This window comes from Sinohyriopsis cumingii, chromosome 7 (genome assembly GCF_028554795.1).
Source record: "Sinohyriopsis cumingii isolate HCF-2022 chromosome 7, ASM2855479v2, whole genome shotgun sequence".
Taxonomy (NCBI): Eukaryota; Metazoa; Mollusca; class Bivalvia; order Unionida; family Unionidae; genus Sinohyriopsis; species Sinohyriopsis cumingii.
Genome location: NC_142967.1, coordinates 130,109,090 through 130,132,508, shown reverse-complemented (window position 1 = coordinate 130,132,508; position 23,419 = coordinate 130,109,090). Strand labels below are relative to the sequence as shown.

The 23,419-nt window shown below is 35.2% G+C and overlaps 1 protein-coding gene across 1 annotated transcript in view; it reads left to right on the top strand.

Moving 5' to 3' along the window:
* LOC149796130 (aminomethyltransferase, mitochondrial-like) overlaps nt 1-23,419 on the top strand; it is a 48,502-nt gene that overhangs the window by 6,797 nt on the left and 18,286 nt on the right. Inside the window, exon 2 of the mRNA XM_089966042.1 lies at nt 13,903-14,280. Within this exon, the coding sequence (XP_089822168.1) occupies nt 13,903-14,280 (378 nt within the window). The remainder of the gene's footprint in view (nt 1-13,902; nt 14,281-23,419) is intronic.

The following is a 23,419-nucleotide window of genomic DNA, read 5'->3' as shown; positions in this document are numbered from 1 at the left end:
CCTTCCCACTCCATTCTAGATATTTTGATATTTATGTTGGGCTTTGAGGTCAAAGTCATTTGGTTATGAAACAGGTGGAATTCACTGCCACCTGTAGAAAGCATGATTCATGAAGCGTAGAGAACTTATCAACAATGTTTTTGTTGGTATCACATGACTACCGCTTTGACATGTGCTCACTGCTTGATGAATCTGGCTTTTAGGGTTGCTGCAACAGCAAAAGGGTCTCTTATCATTGTTCTTGGAACAAATATGTTGAGATTTAATTATGCTTTATTTTCTTTTATAGACATGTGACTTACATTTAATATTTTCCAATGTTTTATACAACAGCAATGGAATGGGTTTATTGTTGATATCATGTGAGTATTGGACCTCTGACGTCTTGGACTTGAAGTTCGTGAGATTTATTTAGTCATGTGGCTAGCAATGCAAATGGCCAGTACCAGGTCATACTTAACTGACACTAGTTTTATCTCATCTATCAGTGGAGTAAAGACATAATGAATATTATAATAAATAATTTCTGAGAAAATAAATAATATTTTTGTCAATTTCATGTAGGTATAGTTTGATGTAAGGTCATTCATGTTTGCTAGGCCTACTGATAAGGGGCTAACTGTGCCATGGCAGCAAATTCCAGCATTTGTCAATAAATATCAGAATGTCAGAATATCTAAAATAAGGTGGGAAGGGTCAGAAGAAACTAAGGCTATGGATTACTCTTCTGTTGTGTGTTGATTTGCGATATTCACTGTAAACACAGCTGCTGTAAAGGCCAGAAACACATTCATTTTCTTTCTCTGGTGTATTATTTGCAACATTATTTGTCCTACTTTATGCAAATGATAATCTGTGCATTGATGATATTGGCTCATTTGCATTTGTACTGTTAAAATTCTGCTTTATATAGACTTTTTCCATCCTTGTTGGTATGAAACTGTTGTACAATCCCAGCGGAATCCTTGCAGGTGGTTCAGTAAAAGCACTTGGTGGGTGGTGTAGGGTGTAGGACTGCTGGAAAGCAACCCTTTCACTCAAAATGGAAACAGTGTGACCCCGCTATATCAAAGCGGTTGGGATCCATAGATCCCAACAGTGTCATAACCAACCAAGTCACTTATCTGAAGAAAATGATGCATGTACCAAAACTTGGTCATGGCTGAAACGGGGTGGGGGCTAATAAAAGCAGGCACAAAAATGCATGCTTTTGATTAAATGAAGCAAAGTAGTCTGAAATAAGCTTGTATATTGATGACTGACACTTGTGTAGTACAATCTGTAATCTGTTAAGTATTGTACATGTATACAAAAAAATCCAGGGTGGCCGAGTGGTCTAAAGCGATCACCGTCATGGATCACTGCCATCTCACCTCTGTCTGCCTGAGTTCGAGTCTCAGGCTCGGCTAACATTGGTACGTGAGAAAGCCTGCCAGTAGCTTCTTGTGGGTCAGTGGTACTTCCCGGGGTTTTCCAGAGTTCTTTCTCCACCAATTATTCTGGCCGCCATGTATTGCCTATCCCATTAGAAAATACAAATATATATTTTAAAAAGGGTAGTCCTCATTTGATTAGTATCTGATTGTCACTAAACAAGTCACGGCGAAATTGTCACCAGTAGGATTGGCTATAGCTATTTACATGCTACATGTACTTAAATCAGCCTAAATTTTGGTCAGCTGGAGACTGCTATCATCTTGTTCAGGCTACCCAGGGGATGTGTCTATTCATAAGGAAATGAAAACATGAACAAATTAAAAAGTTTAACAAATATCCTTGCAAGATACCCCATCATCAACTAAAATGACGGCCATATATCTATGGTTTAAAAAATTGGAAATTTAATTTGTGTTTTTTGCTGCCATTGGTATCCATTGTCAGCATAAACTTTTTGTCATGCAAAAAGGAAACTATCTTGGCACAATAAACATGTTCCAGTCACATTGGAAAATGCAACAATCCATTAGATTCTATTGCTTTTATTCAAGTTTTGTTCTGGCTTCCTCTGATGAAAGGTTCTTTGTTTTTACAGTAAAAACTAAAATGAGCGACCTCTGCCATGACTGACTACCTGTCATTTCCGATCACAATCGTAATACACATATCGATTTTATTATATACATGCTCTGTTATGAGCAGCCACCTGCTGAATGTGACCAGTGACCGCAATGTCTTGGCAAAATATGCATTTTGACACTGCTATGAATGACTGCATCGCAAAAACGAGGATAAACTCCACTGACCTTTATTTAATCCTAAGAACATCCGCTCATACAATTCTATAAAAAAAATTTAAAAACATTAGGCTGGTTACGAATGTCTGAATTTTTTTTAGCCATGCTTATAGTGTTTTATAGTTTTTGTCATATACCAAACTAATGTATTAGGTAGATTATTTCCTAGTCTGGTTCCCTGCGATTTATACTCTTCACGTTGTTCTCCACTATTTGTATAGGGGTGAGCAATGCAGAGGGCATACAAAGCAGGGAACCAGACTGAATATTCCTGCACTTAGCCTGCCTGCTTCCTGGCCTTATCATAGGACCTGGCATCCTTATGAATGACCATATCACAAGAACAGACAGACACCACTGACCTATATGTAATCAATTGTTACAACAACTGCTTGATTAGTAATGCTTGTTCTGATCAAAAACAAACAAAAGGAATATTTAAAAAAAAGGATTGTTGCTACCGGTGATAGATGCTGCAGTCTGTAAACCAGGCTAATGTACATGTCATGAATTGCCATTGTAGTGTCAAAGTTGACGTAGTGGTCATATATATTGTTTGTTTTTAGAGTTCATCCTTATTGCCAGGGGTGAATAAGGTCATTATTTATTAAACCAGCAAGAGAGAATCATTTGCAGGATTGGATTGATAGTGTTCAAGACTTGTGATATTTGTTGTTTTCCCTCAGTCTTAAGTGATTACATCCCAATCACAAAGCTGTCATCTATTCAAGTTGGTATGACTGGGTTACACACTTTGCTTATAGAGTTAATCCCAATATGTCATCTTTGAATGAAGCTATTGACTTTTGTCTCTGAGTAAATAGTTCTGTTTCTGGATGAGATAATGGTTTCTTTTTATTTCATTAATTGTTAGATATGCAATGCATGTGTATAGAATTTTCATGTTTTCCCATAGCCCAGTCAAAACGGTCTTTACGTTCGATATTACAACTGAACACTAATAATTTTAACACCTAGAACCTTAATAACAATGGACTAACCTCCAGCTGAAAAGAGACAAATTTTAAGGTTGGAAAAAAATAATTATTCTAACTGAAAGAAGTGAAATTGAGCAGACCACTCGCAAAAAAGTGGTTTAAACATTGGTAATTCAAATTTAGGTTGTTATAAAGGAAAAGGAGTAAATCAGAAATGATTTTTTATGCTAAAATATGTGATCTTCAAATGTAAATGTGATCTCATGTTTAATGATTGAAGTATGTCTTTATTGCTATATAATTTTGTTTTTAAATTAATGCATGCAATATTTTAGCAAGAACTTTTAATAAAGTATATAATATATGTACAGTTATTGTGGTTATTTTTCTTGAAATTGTTTTGAAACTGGACCTTGGAAACTGGTCTTTTTGTGCAAACCTGCTATGAGAGACCACCTGTCTTGAGAGACCACTTTTTGTTGGCAGATGGGGCAATCTTATAACAGATTTTACTGTATTGAAGATTATTGTTTGCTTTCTTTGATGAAATGTGCATGTGTTATTTAAGTCATTGCTAAAAGACAGCTCTGGAAGATGAAACAGATGCCCATTTCTTACTGTGGCCACAGCATTAAATAAATTTAGCACATTGAGACTGAATTGTTTGTTTCATTTGCTTAGTATTTATAGAGAACAATTGGTGGTTCAGAGATAATAGTTTTCTTTGAAGTTTCAGCAATTTTATTTTTTCTAGGTACAAAAAAAAGGAATTAGTCATCGTTTGGTCACTTGTAGCAGTTACTATTCCTGCTTTAAAATGTTGGCCGATTGTAGCTAATCCTGGCAGCATGACATTGGAGTGTATCACAGCATACAGTCTCAGGCCAGATGTCAGCATAAGTGGATTATGATATAACAATGCACTGTTAAGATGGTTTGTCAATATAAACAAAGAATTTGTTTATTTCACAATAGATTCAGTGTATTTTATATCAAATTTTCTGCTTCATTTCATGGTGCCTCTGAATGGTGCCACTCAAACCCAAGATTGTATATACAAGTAAACAGCAAATAATGTTGCAAAACGAAATGTCCGGATGATGGTATATTTTGTTGCCAATAAGGAATAAATAAATCGCAATTTAGACATTGGTGAAGCGTAAACTTTTTGCACTTGATTTTTTGTACTTTTAATGGGGAAAAAATTTTATGTATGAGGAGCCATGCCACGATTGTCTATTTGAATTCAAATGCAAACTCTTCTCCAAAATGATAATAAACTTTTTACGCATTATTTTTAGACCTCTCCAGTTGCCTACTGGTTAGAGTGCCCATCTCATATGCAGGAGGTCACGGGTTCAAACCCCAGCTGAGTCATACCAAAGACGTATACAAATGGTACTGATAGCTGCCTCGCTAGGCGCTCAGCATTAAGAATTTAGTGTTAGGACTGATTGGCCTGGTGTCAGGATAATTTGACTCAGTGGGACATGATGCAACATGTATGTGGCATGAAACCCCAGTGCTTGACATTGATATAACTGCCACACTGCAGACATCGTAACAGCATGACTGTAAAATTGTTAAAACTACGTTATAAATCCAAATTACACACACACGCATTATTTTTCATACATTTAAGAAAGAAAAAGATTTTTCATGTATGAGAAAAATACATGTTTATGAAATTTTGGGAAAACACCAATATTGTATTAAATCTAAATTTGTGTTATAACAGAGCATGCTGTAACAGGTCAAACTTTACTAATTTGCAGATGTCAGCCTGTAGCAGTCACGAATTTAACCTGGATACACCACGTTCATGTTATATCCAAATTTGTGTTATAACAGAGCATGCTATAGTTGGGTCAAACTATAATTTACAGATACATCAGCCTGTAACAGTCATGAATTTAACCTGGATTACTTAATTGTTGCTAAGGGTTGCCATGCTATGCAAAGAGTTGGACTGTCCCATATGCTTTTCAGAAAATTCGCAAAATTCCACACAGTGAAACAGTGAATACATTAATCAGAAAACCGCTCTTGTGGCCTAGTGGTTAGAGCATCCCCTTCGGAAGCAGGAGGTTGTGGGTTTGATCTCAGGCCGAGTCATACCAGAGACTTACAAAAATGGTACTGACAGCTGTCTCGCTAGGCAGCATTATGAGGTTAATGTTAGGACTGGTCGGCCTGGTGTCAGGATAAAGTGACTGGATGGGACATCATGCTACATGTCTGCGGCATGATGCCCCAGTGCTAGACATCACTGTAAACTGCCACACTGCAGACATCGTAGCGATATGACTGAAAAATTGTTAATGCTATGTTAAAATCCTAATCACACACACACACATTAATCAGAATAATGGATCATCCTGTACTTGAAGACTTTGATAATCAGGATGCCTTACATACATTTTTGTTAAGTCAAAAAACGTAAAAAGCATAGAAACCAACATTTGAAAAACTAGTTTGCAGTATGATATAAAGTATTTCGGACAAGTAATGTAAAATAATTTCTCTTTAATGTGATAATGAGGCTAAGAATTTAATCCAGACATGAAATAAAATAATGATCATGTACTTTTTCATGTTCCCTTCTATCCTGTTGAGAAACCCACGTTGGGATAAGCACACATTAGTATCATGAAATTGTTATGTATATTTAATTTGTATTTGTCTGGGCTTTTCTCCATTATTATATTGTAAGTATATCTGTATTTTTTATCAGAGCATAGTCCAAAATCAAGTTTACGGTTTACCTGAACAGTGACATTTTTGTTGTAAACAACATAATACATAGGTAATAATTCTCTGTGATTATATAATAAATAATCAAATCATTTTTAATGAGGTAAACATGTTAATTTGAATCTGAGTCTAGGACAGGGGGTTGGCAACCTACGGCACGCGTGCCAGACTTGGCACGCAGAGCGATTTTCAATGGCACGTGGAAGACCCCCCTAAAAGGTTGTTGTTGTTGTTGTTGTGGGGTTTAACGCCATTTTTCAGCACACGATAGGCTATACATGGCGGCCAGTATTAATGGTGGAGGAAGAACCCGGGAAAACCCCGGAAAGAACCACCGACCCTCGAGAAGCTACTGGCAAGCTTTCTCACATACCCACATTGGCTGAATCTTAGACTCGAACCGCCACAGACAGAGGTGAGATGGCAGTGATCCGTAACGAATAGCGCCCTAAAAGGTAATAAGTGGGAAAAAAAAAATTTTTTCAATGCAAGTCAAAACAATGTAAGTCAGCATAATTGCTGCTGCGTGCACTGGATGGCGCGATATCCTTTTCTAAATATTTCTTGCATTATCTAGGTGTCGCCACATGTCCGCTTTCACTGGCCAGCAGCAGGCTATATTAGTGTGGCGCCAAAAGCGCTACACCAGTCACTGCATGCTGCCACTACTGAGGGACGCGGCCAACGTGTTAAACGTTTATAGTTTTATTGCTGTTTCTTATGTTCTTGTATTAAATACAGTACCCCTAAAATGGCCGAAAAAAGGCAAGAACTTGATCAACGCCCATTTCAAGAAAATTGGACAAAAGAATATGGATTTATACAACATAAGGATCGTGCTGTTTGTGCTTTCTGTTGTGAAAGTGTTGTGTGTCGTACATATAGTGTACAAAAACACTATGAAACCAAACATCAATCCAAGTTTAAAACCTCTGAAGAGAAAAATGAAGCCATCAAAACGGCTATTTCTGGTTTCAAGAAACAAACTGGTATTTTGAGTCAAGCAGTTGGAATGAAGAATAAAGCTACTGAATGTAGTTACAAAATTGCTCAGTGTGTGGCTTTGAAATCAAACCTTTTACAGATGGAGAGTACATCAAAGAAACTTTTTTGAGCAGTGCTTAAATTCTGTTAAGTGATTTACCAAATAAAGAAACTATACTGTCTCGGATTCGAGAAATACCAGCTTCTGCAAGATCAATTGAGAGGCGCATAACTGATTTGGCTAAACAGTTAAACGAAAGACTGGATTAAATCAAGCTATTGTATTTAGCGTCGTTCTTGATGAAAGCATTGACTTGAATGACTTGCCACCCCTAGCTGTAGTCGCACGATATTGTGAAAATAATCGTATTTATAAAGAGTTTGTGTTGCTTGTTAGCTCTTCATGATACAACCAAAGCAGAGGACATTCTGACTGCATTCGTAAGCTGTTTCAAAAATCAGAACATGGAGTTGAATAAATTATTCTGTGTAACAACTGATGGTGCTGCTGCAATGGTTGGCAAAAACAAAGGATTTGTCACACTTCTTGAGAATCACGTTGGACGTCGACTATTAAACTTCCATTGCATTATACACCAGGAGAGTTTGTGTGCAAAGATCTCATCATTGGACTTGCACTCTGTGATGGTAACTGTTGTTAAGATAGTCAACTTTATAGTTTCCCGCTCTTCATTGATTCACAGGTAATTCAAGTCTCTTCTACAAGAAATTGAGAGTGAATATGCAGATCTCCTGTTGTACAGCAATGTTCGCTGGCTTAGTCGAGGTAAAGTCTTGAATAGATTCCTTTCTTGTCTGGAAGCAATTAAGGTGTTTCTTGATGAAAAAGAACAACATTTTCCGGAATTGAATGATGAGGACTGGCTGTTGAAGCTGATGTTTCTGACAGACATAACGACACATTTAAATGAGTTGAACTTGCATTTACAAGGACAGGGTCAAACAGTACTTGAACTTTTTGGCTACTGGAAAGGATTTGCGCTGAAACTGGACATATTTTGCCGTGATATCAATGCCAAAACATTCAAGTACTTCCCAAATGTGAAGGCTCATTCAGATCGTTTTACAGTGAATATAGATGAGCTTCAGAAGTACATTGAAACACTCAAAGTGGAGTTTGCTAAACGAAGTCAAGACTTTCAAATTCATGGACCCATATTTTCATACCTCATCAAGCCTGACTTGCTTGATCTGACTACTACCCAGTTAGATCTGGATCTTTTTAGGTGGATGGATATTGACGATTTTGAAATGCAGCATGTTGAATTTAAGACATCAGAATTATGGACATCAAAATTTGCCAAATTGCAGAAATCTCTGGAAGGAAACTGCTTAAAAAAGTCAGCTGCTAATTTCAACTGATAGACTTCCCTCCCTGAAGCAGTCATCTGTTTGAAGAAAGTTGCATTTGCTCTACTTTCAGCTTTTGGTTCAACTTATACTTGTGAACAGATTTTCTCTCACATGAAAGCTGTTTTAAGTCCACAAAGAAGTCGCCTAACACCTGAACACTCCGAAGCCTCTGTGAAGCTGAAAGTGACCAAATATGTACCTGCTATTGAACAATTAACCACGAGCATGCAAGGACAAGGCTCACATTAATTGAGATACAGATTAATTACAATTGAAGTTTTTATATTCAATTTCTTTAATTAAACATTAATATAATAAATTCAAGATCAAATTTATTTGTTTTAATAGTAGTATCTTATATACGAGTACTTATATAATATATAAAAATATGGTAGAGCAGGTAGACTTATAGGAATATAGGTTGTTGGCACACTGAATGATTTAGAAATCCTACTTTGGCACGCTATTATCAAAAGGTTGCCGACACCTGGTCTAGGACATCAGTTTTCCACTTGGAAATTTCTAAACTTTTTGACAACTTTGAATGTTTTAGTGAAGAGACTGACCTATATTCTGGCTCTATTGTTGTGTCATACCAATATTTTATACCAATGTTGTTTGCTTGAAAAGTTACTCATTCCTACCTTAATGTTCAAAGTGGAATCAGTCTTAATGTTGTGTTCAGTTTTTAATTTGGGTGGATTTTAAGTGTATCCCCTAGGGGTGCAAGATTGAGTCAAAAATCTCCTTGGTGTCAGAACTGGGGGTCAGACTGAGTAAAAACAAACTCTGGTTTCAAAACTAGGGATTAAATGAAAAATGTGGGGGTCGCTGAAGTACAAATGAACGTAAAGGGAAAAACTGAATTTATTTATTTAGAATTCACTAGAATTACAAAGTGCCCATTAATACTTCTTGAACTAGGTCATTAAGTTGGAATTATATTAAATTCAGTGAAGGATGTTTTGGATTATATGATTGTGATACATCAAAAGACTTTTAACACATCACCTCATTCCAGACCACTGGCACATAAGCACATATGAGACTACAGGTACAGGAGCACGTTCAGTGTTGGAATTTACTTGGAACACCCAACATTTTTTGAAATTTACAAAGCTTGTTTGTTTTCACTCTTTTCTGTTACTTATCTTAACACCATAGAGTCATAATAGAAGATGTGTGAAACAAAGTGTATTATCATAAAAGTGAAAACATTTATATCAGTGAAGCATAAAAAAGCATATATATTTACATAGTATTTTTATTTCCTGAAGTTATAACATGATTCAATTCAAATAAATGATATCCATCATTTCTTCACTTCCATCAATAGGCAAGTCCTTCTGTACTAATTGTCATAATGTAAATCGAAATCTTCTGTGTCAGCTTGTTCCTTAACAAACTTCTGATTCTGTCATCATAGAGAATGAACTTCCACATTCCCCCCAAAAATGGAACATTACAGTTTATTATGTAATTGACATGTAAAAGGTACAAAACTTGTGAGGACTGTTCTTCACTAATTTAATGAATAATCATGTACATATTGGTGAAGCTATCCAAGATATATTTATTCCAAATGTCAAAGACATAACTGGTTTAAGTCCATGTATGGCAGTTATGAAGTTTGTAGAAAATAACTCCCAGATTGAGGTTACACCTTTCACTCGATAACTTGCACCTGGATAACTCAGAAACTGCCTTATAACACATGGTCAGGTGTTAATCCCATTTTGGTTGTCTAGAAAGTACCCACAGATCTGATCTGGCAGATTTAGGCAATTAAATAGACTGGCTACCAGCACTTAGGGAATGTCCTGATACTAGTGTCCAAAAATGCCCTTTTGATATTCAGAAATTCTTCAGTTTAAAATAATTTTAGTGTTGTTTTTTTTTATTTGTCTGCCTATCCATCCATCTCTCCATCTATTGGTAGCATTCTTTTCAGCTCAGGTTAATGTTGGCTGTGTTAATAGTCTTTCCCAGTTCAGGTGCAAAAGTGGCTGTGTGAATAGCCTCTACTCTGCAGAATCTGCATTGCTGCCTCATGTAGGAACGAATGAAAACATGAGTGCTGTTTTAGTATCAGTGTTCATGAGGTCATTGCAAGTATCATTCAGTTCTTTGTCAGTGGTGTTGTCTGCATCATAAAAGCCAGATTCAACTTTGTTAGCAGGTTCTATAAATTCATCAATTGACAGTAGGGGTGCAGTTTTGATGACAGGTTTTTATACAAAGCATGTTGTGGTGGAGGCTGAAATACAGTGGATGTCAGCAGCCATTTCCAGGCAGAAAACAAACTGGCAGGTGAAGTAGAATAGAAAGGGAAAATCACATTAATGTCCTAGTCCAATGGACTCAGAAGAAAAGGAAAAAGAAAAGAAGAACAAATGAAAGCACAAGTGTTGCAGCTGGAGGAGAAAGTAGAGCAGCTAAAGATCAGTGTTTAACAGTGACTTTTTTGTCATTTGCATTTCATATTTCATTACATTTATTTACATCTTTATTGTGTTTAGTTTTGTTTCTTGTATTAAAATTAGCAACTGGAAGTAGAGCACTTGATACTGAGACTGAAACTGATCATCAAAAAGTCATAGAATTTCATTTCTTCTGATCTGTATGGACCAAGTGTTATCTACACTTTCTTTACCAGGGCAGATCTCCAAAACCAAATAAGATATCTCTATGAATTTAGTACTTTAATTAGATTAGCGGTGTAGATGTGATACTTATACAAGACCTACGGTGTAGATGTGGTACTTATATTAGACTAGTGGTGTAGATGTGGTACTTAGACCAGTTTTGTAGATGTGGTACTTATATTAGACTAGTGATGTAGATGTGGTACTTACATTAGACCAGTTTTGTAGATGTGGTACTTATATTAGACTAGTGGTGTAGATGTGGTATTTAGATTAGTGGTGTAGGTGTGGTACTTATATTAGACTAGTGGTGTAGATGTGGTACTTAGACCAGTGGTGTAGATGTGGTACTTAGATTAGACTAGTGGTGTAGATGTGGTACTTATATTAGACTAGTGGTGTAGATGTGGTACTTAGACTAGTGGTGTAGATGTGATACTTAGATTAGTGGTGTAGATGTGGTACTTAGACTAGTGGTGTAGATGTGGTACTTATATTAGACTAGTGGTGTAGATGTGGTACTTATATTAGACTAGTGGTGTAGATGTGGTACTTAGACTAGTGGTGTAGGTGTTGTACTTATGTTAGACTAGTGTAGATGTGGTACTTAGACTAGTGGTGTAGGTGTTGTACTTATATTACACTAGTGGTGTAGATGTGGTACTTAGACTAGTAGTGTACATGTTGTACTTATATTAGGCTAGTGGTGTAGATGTAGTACTTATATTAGACTAGTGGTGTAGATGTGGTACTTAGACTAGTGGTGTAGGTGTTGTACTTATATTAGACTAGTGGTGTAGAAGTTGTACTTAGACTAGTGGTGTAGATGTTGTGCTTTTATTAGGCTAGTGGTGTAGATGTACCTTTTGCAATTTGCAGTTCTTCATTTTAAAGACTTTAAATATTTTTGTCATTTGTTCATCCATCCAACCATCACTTCACACTTTTATTTCAGGTGTGTAACTCCAAAACCATTCAATATATATTGCTGAAAATAGACCATATCTCTATGAAAATATACCTTTGATCTAGTTGTGCCTGATGTTATTTATAATTGTACAGTTTCTGCATCATTAGGTTTAAATGCATTTGTCCATCATTCCAAAGCAACACTAAAAAACTGTTAAAGATTCATCTATGGTACTTGGCACACTTATTAGACTAGATGTGTTTTTGCTGTTCACAATTCTTGTGTTTTAATATTCTTAACATTTTGTTCATCCATCTCTCCATTGTTCACACTATCATTTCCAGAACATAACTCTGAAAACAATACAGATGCCTTGGTGAAAAAAATTCATTTCTTCACCTTCAGTACATGTATTTGTATTTTTTTGTAAGGTTGTCTTTTAATCCATCTGTCCTTCCATGATGCACACTTCTGTTTCTGGAACTAAACTCATTATGCCTATCACTTTGTTGTGTACTTTTTAAAACAAATATCTATCTTTGATCCTTCTGTGTCCAAATAATATACATTTTGTTGGGGTGGACAAATTGATGATTCTATGATCTAGTTAGATCTACTGATCATAGACCAGGAGTAAATTCTTTTCAATTTGTAGAAGCGAGATTGTCTTCTAAGAGACTTTTCTTAATTTTGTATTAAAAAAATTTCTAGAAATTGCAGAATAAATTAGTAATTTGAGACATCAAGCTTCTTTTATATACATTTGTGAGAATAGTACTGAATTGCTGCATGCAAAATCAGTACATTAATCTATTACCTTGTGTCTCCATTTTTATCAAAGAAATTTCTCAAAGACGTTTTATTGAAAAATAAAATGGTAGACTGTCATTACCTTTACTCAGTATTAAAAACTACTTGCACTTTGTAGGTTACATAATTGATTATGTAGTTATACAATTAACATGCAAAACCAGGTGATATTTGGAGAATTTTTAAAGCTATCAATCCAACTGTGAAGATTTTTTTCATCAAATATGCTAAATTTGATAAAGCTGTAGCAAATAATGGTCATAATTTGATCATCAGAAATGCTAAATATGTGATACAGTGTAGCAGATAATGGTCATAATTTGATCATCAGAACTGCTAAATCTTTGATACACTGTAGCAAAATATTGTCATAATTTGGTCACCAAAACTGTTAAATTTATCATACGATACATCTGTAGCAGGTAATGGTCAGTATTTGGTCATTGAAACATAAATTTGTGAGACAGCTATAGTGGATAATTCTCAGTTTGGTAATCAGTGCTGCTAAATATATGATGCAGCTGGTGCAAGTAATTGTCAGAGTGTGAATATAAGGAATATTGACATTTCACAGATTATCATCATAGTTGATAGTTATTGCCAAAATTGCTACAGATGATTAAAATTTTAACATGATTTTAAACTAAAGCTTTAAATTTAGCAATTTACAATTCTGAGGCTTGTCATGATGTCTGCAGAGTTTTGCGTCCTGGTGTCTGCAGAGTTTTGCAGTTTAAAATTACTGTTGCTGTTTAGTGTAACCAATTTCAAGGTTGTACTATTATCTCAGGGACATAAGTTGTTAAGAAAACAACTTAACAAACTTAGCATTAAAAAATATTGCTTGGCTTTAAAAAATGCAACAAAGGAACTCATTTACTGAAAATCATTAGCAGAAAAACAATGAAGAGTAAAAAGTAAATAGGAACAAGAGCTGAAACAGAAAATGCCACGGTGCAGCTCTTTTCTGGTCTTCTAAATAAATGAACATGTCAGTGTTTTTCAGAGGGAAGATATGGGAACTACTTTGTACTTTTCTAGTCCAAGCCAAGATAATCCTTTATTATTTTTTTATATACAAAATGTAAGGTTTTCCATTTTCAAAATAAAAGGTCAGTTTACTTAAAAGCAAGGCAATAGAATGATGTAGGCTTTCAGTTGATAAATTTTTAGATAAAATATGGTATCATTTCAGATAAGGAAAAACTGAAATACTAAAATATTTTATTAAATTCTTATGTAATTTATTTCAGGCTACCAAGAGAACATGTCTATATGATTTTCATGTACAGCATGGTGGTAAGATGGTACCATTTGCTGGCTGGGAGATGCCATTGCAGTATAAGGACTCAATTTTGGAGTCACATCTCAATGTACGTGCAAATGCAGGGATATTTGACGTGTCACACATGCTGCAGACCAAAGTATCTGGCAAAGATCAGGTGGAGTTTATGGAAAGCCTGACAGTCAGTGATGTACAGAAACTGAAAGAGAGACACGCAGTTTTGTCTCTTTTTACAAATGAGCAAGGAGGCATCTTGGATGATCTAATCATCACAAAGACAGAAGAAGGCTTTCTGTTTGTTGTATCAAATGCTGGCTGTGCTGAGCAGGATCATAAGCTGATGCAGGTAACGAAGCTGTATGAAGAAAAATGTTCATTCTACCCAAGTAGATAATTTAGAAAACAAAAGACATATGGCAATCTAGTACACAGTCTTATTCTAATCTGTTATAGCAAACACCTGATCAGTAGTCACCCATATAAAAAAAATGAGGTCCCATTTTTAAATAAAGCGCACCTGTATGTAAAAATCACCTCCTGTTCATCTGACTGTATCACACTAGTTTTTAGATTGAATAGTTTCAATTGTACATAGGATATTTTTAAAAAATTCTGAGGATTTCGTTTTACTTTTTGTTTCTTTGAACCTGTCAATAAATTTATTGATGATCAATAGACAAAATAATGTTTGCTGCATTGGTCTACATGCACGTGATGTACTATAGATAAACAGCTGACATAAAAATGTCAGAGGAATACAATGCTGCTACTGAGCAAAGAACATACTATAAAGTATGGGTGCTCTTAGAGAACTCTCCAGCCCCGAGTGGTCTAAAGGGTGGCCGGACAAAATGGTAGCAGACAAAATGTTAAGTGGACATAATGGTATGGATAAAATGATGCTGACAAAATACTATGGACAAAATGGTATGGGACAAAATGGTACTAGGATTAAATGGTATAGACAAAATGATATGGATAAAATGTTGCAAACAAAATGGTATGGGACAAAACAGAATAAAATGGTACATATATTAGAATTTCGCTTGCTAATGAAAATAATAATTACCTAAAATCATAATAAAATTTAATTTTTATACACATATTAAAATATTCATGCATCCATAAACTAACTGAAAAAGATACCAATACAAATGATTTTTATTAAATTCGTGTAACTTTGGAAATGTTAATTGTATTTTATATTAAAAAAATCAAGTGAAACTGCAAATAACTTGTGTCGAATCTACAAAATGCAACGATACCAAATAGTAATTCAATGCAATTTTAATGACTGAAAAAATTCACAACAATTAAAAAAGCAATTTATGGCAATATACCTGTGCATTCAACCCAGACATAAACTAATGGACCATAGTTATTCAGATCATCTGAGATAGAGTTTATGTTGGTCTCATTATTAAATCAGGCAACTAAAAATAACTTTATGATGGCCTTCAGCATCCTGGCTTTCTGGCATTGAAATAAAGCATTTACCATGAAGCCTAGGAATAACTTGATCTAGTGTTTGTGTCACGCTTCCATGCTCTTCCTTGCCTTTAAAAGTTCTTTTAACTACACTTAATTTTTGGTGTCCCGTCATTTGTGTGCATGTCAGAAATGCGCCAACAATATATTGCAGCAATTGTGACATTTGCGATTAGCGGAAAAGTGACACCCTAGAAAGACTGGTAAGACTTGCGAGACCTGTGTACTGACTGCGACTAGGTTAAATAAAGTTTGACCTCATATGATAAATTTTATTTGAGTGTGCCTTGGATGAGTGACATTTTTTAGTTTATTTTTTCTATTTCTAAAATATTTTATAGTAGTCAGAGGTTTTGTACTTGTCTTTTGTCATGTAGCTTTATAGTTTACGCTTTATTTTTCTTGACTTGCTTTTATTTTTTAAAATTTTAAAAAAAATTGTTTGTATAGGTAATTATTATTAATCATCCATGGTCAGTTCACCATAGCAGTCTGTTAATGTTATTTAGTAAATACTTGTCTGTTTTTTTTACATTTCGTATTAATAAAATTGTAGTCGTACTGTTTTGTCTGTACCATTTAATCCTAGTCCATTTTGTCCCATACCATTTTGTCCGTAGTATTTTGTCTGCACCATTTTATCCATACCAATTTGTCCAATACCATTATGTCCACTTAACATTTTGTCCATACCATTTTGTCCGTACCAATTTGTCCGCTACCATTTTGTCCTAGTACTGTCTAAAGCACTCACTATTCCACATCACTGCCATCTCACCATGTCTGCATGGGTTCCAGTCTTATGACTGGTTAATGTGGGTACATGAGAAAGCTGGCCACTAGTTTCTCATGGGTCGTTGGTTCTTCCTTTGGTTCTTTTTCAAGCAGTTATACAGGCAGCCATGTATAGCCTATCTTGTGCTGAAAAATGTTGTTTACCCCCATGACAGCAACCAGCTGATATCAGGGTTGACTTGGATAAAGTTTATGGATGTCATTCGCATTCTGTGATGTTTTCATCATTTTAAAGATGGATGTGATCCTTGGAAGATGACCTATGTTCTGGTATAAAGGGGCCAGTTGAAGATGCTCAGGACAAAGTGGAAGATATTTTTCTGTTATCATGGGAATTAATTTATCAACAGTTTTTCATATATTGAATATTCATTTAAAAGTCAGAATGGTTTGTGCAAGATAGGTCCTGAATTTTTTAACAGCTGACCAAAAACAGACTGGTTGAAATCACCAAACAGCCACTTGCCAAATATGAAAAGAATGACCAGACACATTTGAATGAGATCACATGTGAAAGTAACAGTGATGAAATATGGACTTACTCTTTTTGAACAGATATAAGAGAGAAAAATAAAGTTTGGATTGGAGAAAATGATCAGAGACCACACATTGCTGTCAACAGAGTTTATGTGCCATATTTATCAGTACAAAAAGCCCTACTGTCCAGTTCTCTGCTTCTGTCACTGGACATTTTTATGCTTCTAAAGTATTACCTGAAATTATGGAACACTACCAGACCACTGTTTACACACTGGTACCCAAGATATCCATCTACTCTGTGACCATGCACCACTGCAATAATCTGCCACTATGACAACTTGGCTCGTCCTCCATACAGCCTTGATTTTAGCTTCAGGCAATTTTGCATTGTGAAATACATCTTTTTAGCACATGAAAAGCATGCAAAAGAATGAGTACAAAATGACATTTAATAATTGGATAATCAGATGAGAAAGCATGTAGATATGCATTGGTTGTACTTTGAGGCAATTTGAAAGTGTAGAGGTGTATGGTACTTACTTTGAGATAATGGACATACACACTGTTCACAAATAAAGAACTTTGTTGTTCAGCCCACTAATATTCAGAAAATTTTAAATGTCTGTCATATGTTAAAACTGATTTATGATGGCTACTAATAAATGATGGTATCAGATTATGAATTCTACACTTAGCTTAATAAAACTGATTTTTTAAAATTCCTCACAAAAGCAGATGGATTACTGAATTGATGAATAATTTGATTACCTGTAACTTTTAGTTTTTCTTGTATGCAGTCTATGTCCATTGGCTTTTCCTCATGTTGACATCTGATGTATTGGTAATAGGTAAAGATGAGAGATTAATCCTGACAAAATGCAGATACACTCTTTATTCTTAAATGATTCAGGAGTTTCAATATCATTTCCAAGATGAAGTAAGATTTGGACATAACTGTACATTATTATATGGTCACTAAGAACATTTATTTGGGTGCCATATGAGTTTATCTTGAAGTCTGTCAGTAACAAGCTGTTTATATGCTGTGAAGGTATGTGATTTGATAATAATACTCAGAGGACTTAGTTTTGGCTAACAGTAATGTGACAAATTGCAATGAGCAAACAGTTCATATTGTTTTTTTTTGTTTGTGACCCTAGCATATTGATTCCATGGTGCATATAATGTTACCCAGATCCATACATCTAGTAATTTATATATATTTGATCTGCTCATTAATTTTTTGAAAGATTTAATAGGCTGAAACCAAATTTGGCATGAGGCTTTAGAAGGTCTAGGTCAATTACAATTTCATCCTTTATTTCTAAATTGAAATAAGATATGAACCCTGTTTTACAAAGAACTTTGCCATTGCATCATGAATCTTATTTCTGCTTAATATGTTTGAAGGACTTCATAAACCGAAGCCATATTCAGTATGAGGATTTAATATGAATATTGCCAACATCAAATTTGATTTCACATTTTATTTGCCCAAGCATTTTGGCTCCTGTTTGAGATTTTTGCCCTTACATTATGAATTGTAGTTTCAAAACTTTCTTACAAACCATGGGTTGAATATAAATATCAAGAAGACCTTGGTCAAGTTTAATTTTACTTTTTTCTATCTAATTTGAGTTATATTCCTCAGTTTTTTTTCTAAACTTTACCCTTGCAAAATGAAAAAAAGGTATCTTCATTTGTACCATATTGGTGGAGGCATCTGTGTATGAAACATTTGTCCTTCATCCCTTGGGTGCATGGGCGTAGAAATGGTCTCCATCCATCCGTCATGTGAATGGTTTATCATCCATATCTATTGTTAAATTTGAATCACTTTATCTGTATAGCTTCATCTTAACAATTCTGAGTATGAGTTAGTGATAGCATGTTCTGTACATATTTCTTGGAGTTATGGCCATTGATCTTCTTAGCATGGACAATGTTGTGTAAGACAGTAACTTTGTTGACCATTTACAGTACCATTAGCTGTCATTACTCTTGCCTTGAGAAAACAACAAGTGCCAATTTATTTAGTAGCATCATGACCAATCTGTGCATGCACCATTGATTCGCATTATTAGTTCCTGAATTATCATGGGGAAAATCATCACACTTCTCACCTCCTGGCCACCCCACTTCTTACAATAGCAGCTGCAACTCTTTGGACAAGCCCCTATCATTTCAGACAATTACGGTTTTCACCCTTTCCTGATTGAACACTTACATCTTTATTAGCACCAGTTTTCTTGGGTTCTCTGGGTCTCTGGTCTTTAAATCAGTTACTTGACTTACTGTTTTTTTTTATCCTGTGCCTGCTTAACCATATCAAAGATATTTGTGAAGGATTTTACATTCAGAAATAAATACAGCTTCTTAACACAAGTGGTTAACAGCTGGTCCCTTTGTAAAAGTCTGCAAAACCCTCTAGTGATTTTTCAATCTTACCACACACGACCCACTGCTGTAAATATTTCCCGTGCTACTGAAGAACTGGGTGAACATTTAGCCTCTCTTGGGTTTACTATACTTAAACGTAACCTGGTCATCTTCAGACAGGAGTAATTTTGGGCCTCTCAGCTTGAGTCAAGGTTATCAGTGCGAAAAAATAATTGAAACAGAACAATAGTTGCAATTTGAAATCTCCAAAAGGACCTGGGTACTCAACAAAGTATAAATACGCATGTAGTCATTCATGCTATCTGTGGAATTACTACTGCAGCCACCATTGGCTTTGTTGCTGGAATTATGACTACAGCAATTATCATAGGCACACCTGTTGGATTTGCCCTCAGGATTATAGAAATAGTAATCAGTGTGACTGGCAGCACCGGAAAATGTATGCAGAAATGAATTTGTGTCAGTTTGGAAATAGTGTCCACCAAAAGCAGTCTTAGCACAGTTAGGAAGCTGTACTGTGGCCATCAAAGATAGTATTATTACCACGGCAGGGTTCAAGTCTTTGTTGATGGAAAATGAAAAGATCCCATATAACTCCACACATGGATAGGGTCTTATTGTATATATAAATAGTATATAATACTATAAGACCATATATATAATGGTAGTCTACAATTCAAAATGTCTTCAGAAAGCTCCACTTCACCTAAGGAGTAAATTTTTTCTTTTAAAATGTTCAAAGTATATAATATGCCAAAAAGACAAACAGACCCCATGCCACAAGTTATAAGTTATTGTGGAAATACAAAGCCTCCTTGCAAGATATGTATGGTATCAGCTCAACCAGATTATCAGATATTGAATGCTCTCAAATATTACCCAGAAATAAATAAAATCTGGCATCAGTATGAAGTATGAACAGCCCATAATTGATAGTATTCGGTCATTGATGACATATTCGATGATGTGGAAGACAAAATATCATCACAGGACAGAAATATTGCTGAAACTGAATCAATATTTTGAAGACATTAAATAAACTCTTAGAGCGCAATGCTTTCAGCAGTAGTTGGACACTTTAATGTAAAAATTATTGAGAATTTTATGGAACAAAAGTGGTAAAAAGGAGGCAAATCGTTGACAAAGGATTTGCAAGGTGAAGTAAATGAAGAAATCCATAAAAACTTAAGACAGCTAATAGTTTTCTTTCTTCTTGTGCAAGCCAAGTTGCTTTTGATAGCACCAGTAGGTGGAAAGTAGAGGAAACCATTAGGGCTTTCTTACACGTGGCCCTTCCATGGGCAATCACGACTTCAGGCAGTTTTGATCAGAAAGGAATGTATGGAAATTCCCGAGTAATCTTATTACTAATTTATTGATAGCAAGAGCATGCTTTCCATTGTCATGACAAAAAAATTCCAATAATTTAATACCATATATACTTGCGTATAAGCCCGTTCACATATAAGCCAACCCCCCCCCCCCAACTGATTTGGTAAAACTGTTCTAAAGTGCATGACCTGCGTATAAGCTGACCCATAATTTCTAGACTACCGGTACATCACAAGATGCACAAAGTGAGTTCTAAATACATTTATTTAGGCAAATCACATTATTAAATAAAATGAAAGTAAGAAAGCTAATTTATATGTTGAAATAAAAACAATTCTGAAGTGTTAAGTCTTAATGGAAATTAAATTAATCCTCATTCTAAAATCATGAATTATAAAAGTTCTATCACTTTTAGAATCCTTCAAAATCTGGCTCTGCATCAGACTCTCCAAACAGTTCACGAAACTCAGCTTCTGTTACGGGCGTGCTTTCATCATATATATCGTCATTGTCATCATGGTCATCCGATAGTGTGTCATTCTCCTTCTCGCTCTCCTCGTCATTGTCGGATTGAAATATAGCATCATCCTCTGTTCCATCCATGGCATTGCTGATACAGCACTTCCTGAATGATTTTGCAATCATTTCTGATGGAATTGAGTCCCATGCTTCTTTTACCCACTTGGCAACCAAATCGATGTCCGGCCTCATTAAATTCCCACCTTTTGTCATTTTCACAGCCCCTGAACAAACCCATTCTGCCCACATCTTTCGTAACTTGTCCTTAAAAGGTTTGTTAAGGTAGACATCAAGAGGTTGTAACACTAACGTTAAACCTCCTGGTATCACAGCCAGTGTTGTTTTCATTTTCTTTGCGGCCTTTTTTACTTCATCGGTCTTACTTCAATTGATCAAAATATGATTGGTTTCAGCATGGACATTATTCAAGTATTTTGACAGTTTATAACTTTGAGCAGAAACCATGTCCACTACCATATCTCATTAAACAATACGTCTGAGAGTCGGCATGTATTAGTAAAGTCATTGGCATTGTGCAACAAAACAAACCTATTATCCCCGAGGCATTTACCACAGATTAATCATATGGTAGCTATTGTACAACACTCTACCGCTAACAAACCACTTTGCTTAACAAACAACTAAACAACAGTAGTATATAAACTGTGGCTGCCGATTACTTCTAAAACACCTGTCAAAGAAATCCTACAAATTATATTGTTTTACAATTATTCACGCTGACTCGTATATTGCCCTGTTATTTACCCTTCCTAAGCGTGCACACAACAAACCCCTATGGAGCCTCTCGCTATTGTTCCTTTAAGACTATCGTACATGTATTTCTACTCTTGATCAAAATGTTTGTCGTATATACCTTTAGTATCGTAATTCTTTTATTTTTTCATGTAGATTCTTTTCATATTTACGCTGAAATAAGTTTAATGATTACTGATTAGCTGAGGGTTAAATACTTGACTGGAGATTACTAATATGGCGGTTCTTTTGGAAAATACACGTACCACCATGGCTCAAATAACACATATGGCTGCATTTCTGGTGGATGGACATCTGTCAAATAGACGTCAAGTACGTTAAAACATGTTTTTCATTCATTATCCTACCACTTAAGTTAGAAAAGAAATATTTGTTTCACTTCACGACAGCACAAATCTTATGAGCCATGTGGCATCATCAGGCATGTGATCTCATCTTCGGCGATCGACAGAAACAATAAATACTGGAAATCTGGGGAAAAAAGTGTTAAAAATTTCAGACTTGGACCTTGGCCCTCAGATAAGCCGACCCCCCTTCTTCCAGGCCTTATTTTTTTCCTAAATTTTTCGGCTTATACGCGAGTATATACAGTACTTTTTAAATAAAATAGTTGTATTCATTACAAACTAATTTCAAATTTTGCAAATATAGTTATATTTATGAACCTCATATGTTTGATCAGTGTCAAATATGCCTACATGGAAGCTGAAGGGGATTTGGAAAATATTTGGATTTAAAGTGATATTTCTTGTTTTTGTTAGCATATGTTAATGTGTTTGTGGTAAGTACATGCATTCCTATGTAAGACCAAGAACTGTCCTTAGATTTTTATGAGAACAGTTAGAATTTTTTATTTAATTTCTCTAGTCCACTAAATATTTTCACTTCTGTTGAGTCAGTGTTTTTATGTTTTCTGATTCTCTCTGCTAAACATCTTGTCCCAGGTGTTAGCATCCCAGTCACAGTTTTCCCCATCAATTATATCAATAGTATAGCTAGTATGCTGTATGCTTCAATGTCAGCACTTCCTATTTTGATCTTGGATGTCAGCACAATGTCTTTCACAGGGTGTCAGCTATAGCATTAGCTTAATCATCCCACTTTACCTAGTTTTTAGATTACAGTTTATACCACAATTAAGATATGCATAGCAAATTCATCAGGTGTTTGTGTGAGATACTGACCATTCAGTTTGTGTGTGTGTGTGTGTGTGTGTGTGTGTGTGTGTGTGTGTGATTTTCTTTGGAGCTGAGATACTTTATTTTATCTCATAAATATATATTTAGGGTATAGAAGTGGCTGACCCTGAAGAATAAAAAATTTCAAACTATCTTGTAGGACACAGTGTCCATGTTAGTGGCAACCTATTGTTCCTTATTTTTAGCTTGAAAGTGTACATTTTTTCGTTACCTTAGCTTGTGCAGTTAATGAATAGCATTGAACATAATTGTTGTTTAAAAATTACAGTAAAGAGGGAAGAAAAAAGTAAAAGTTTCAATAGAGGTAGTTTCTAATAACAGTCATAAATGTAAGCAATGTATTCCTTTTTTTCTCACATGCAATAGTTGATGGTAATACATATGCATCAGTTTTTATGTGGTTATCATCTAAATAGGGGATCCATAATCAACAGTGTTAAGATTCTTTGGTAATGTGTGTGAATATTGATGATATAAATATGGTCTTTTTCAAAGTAG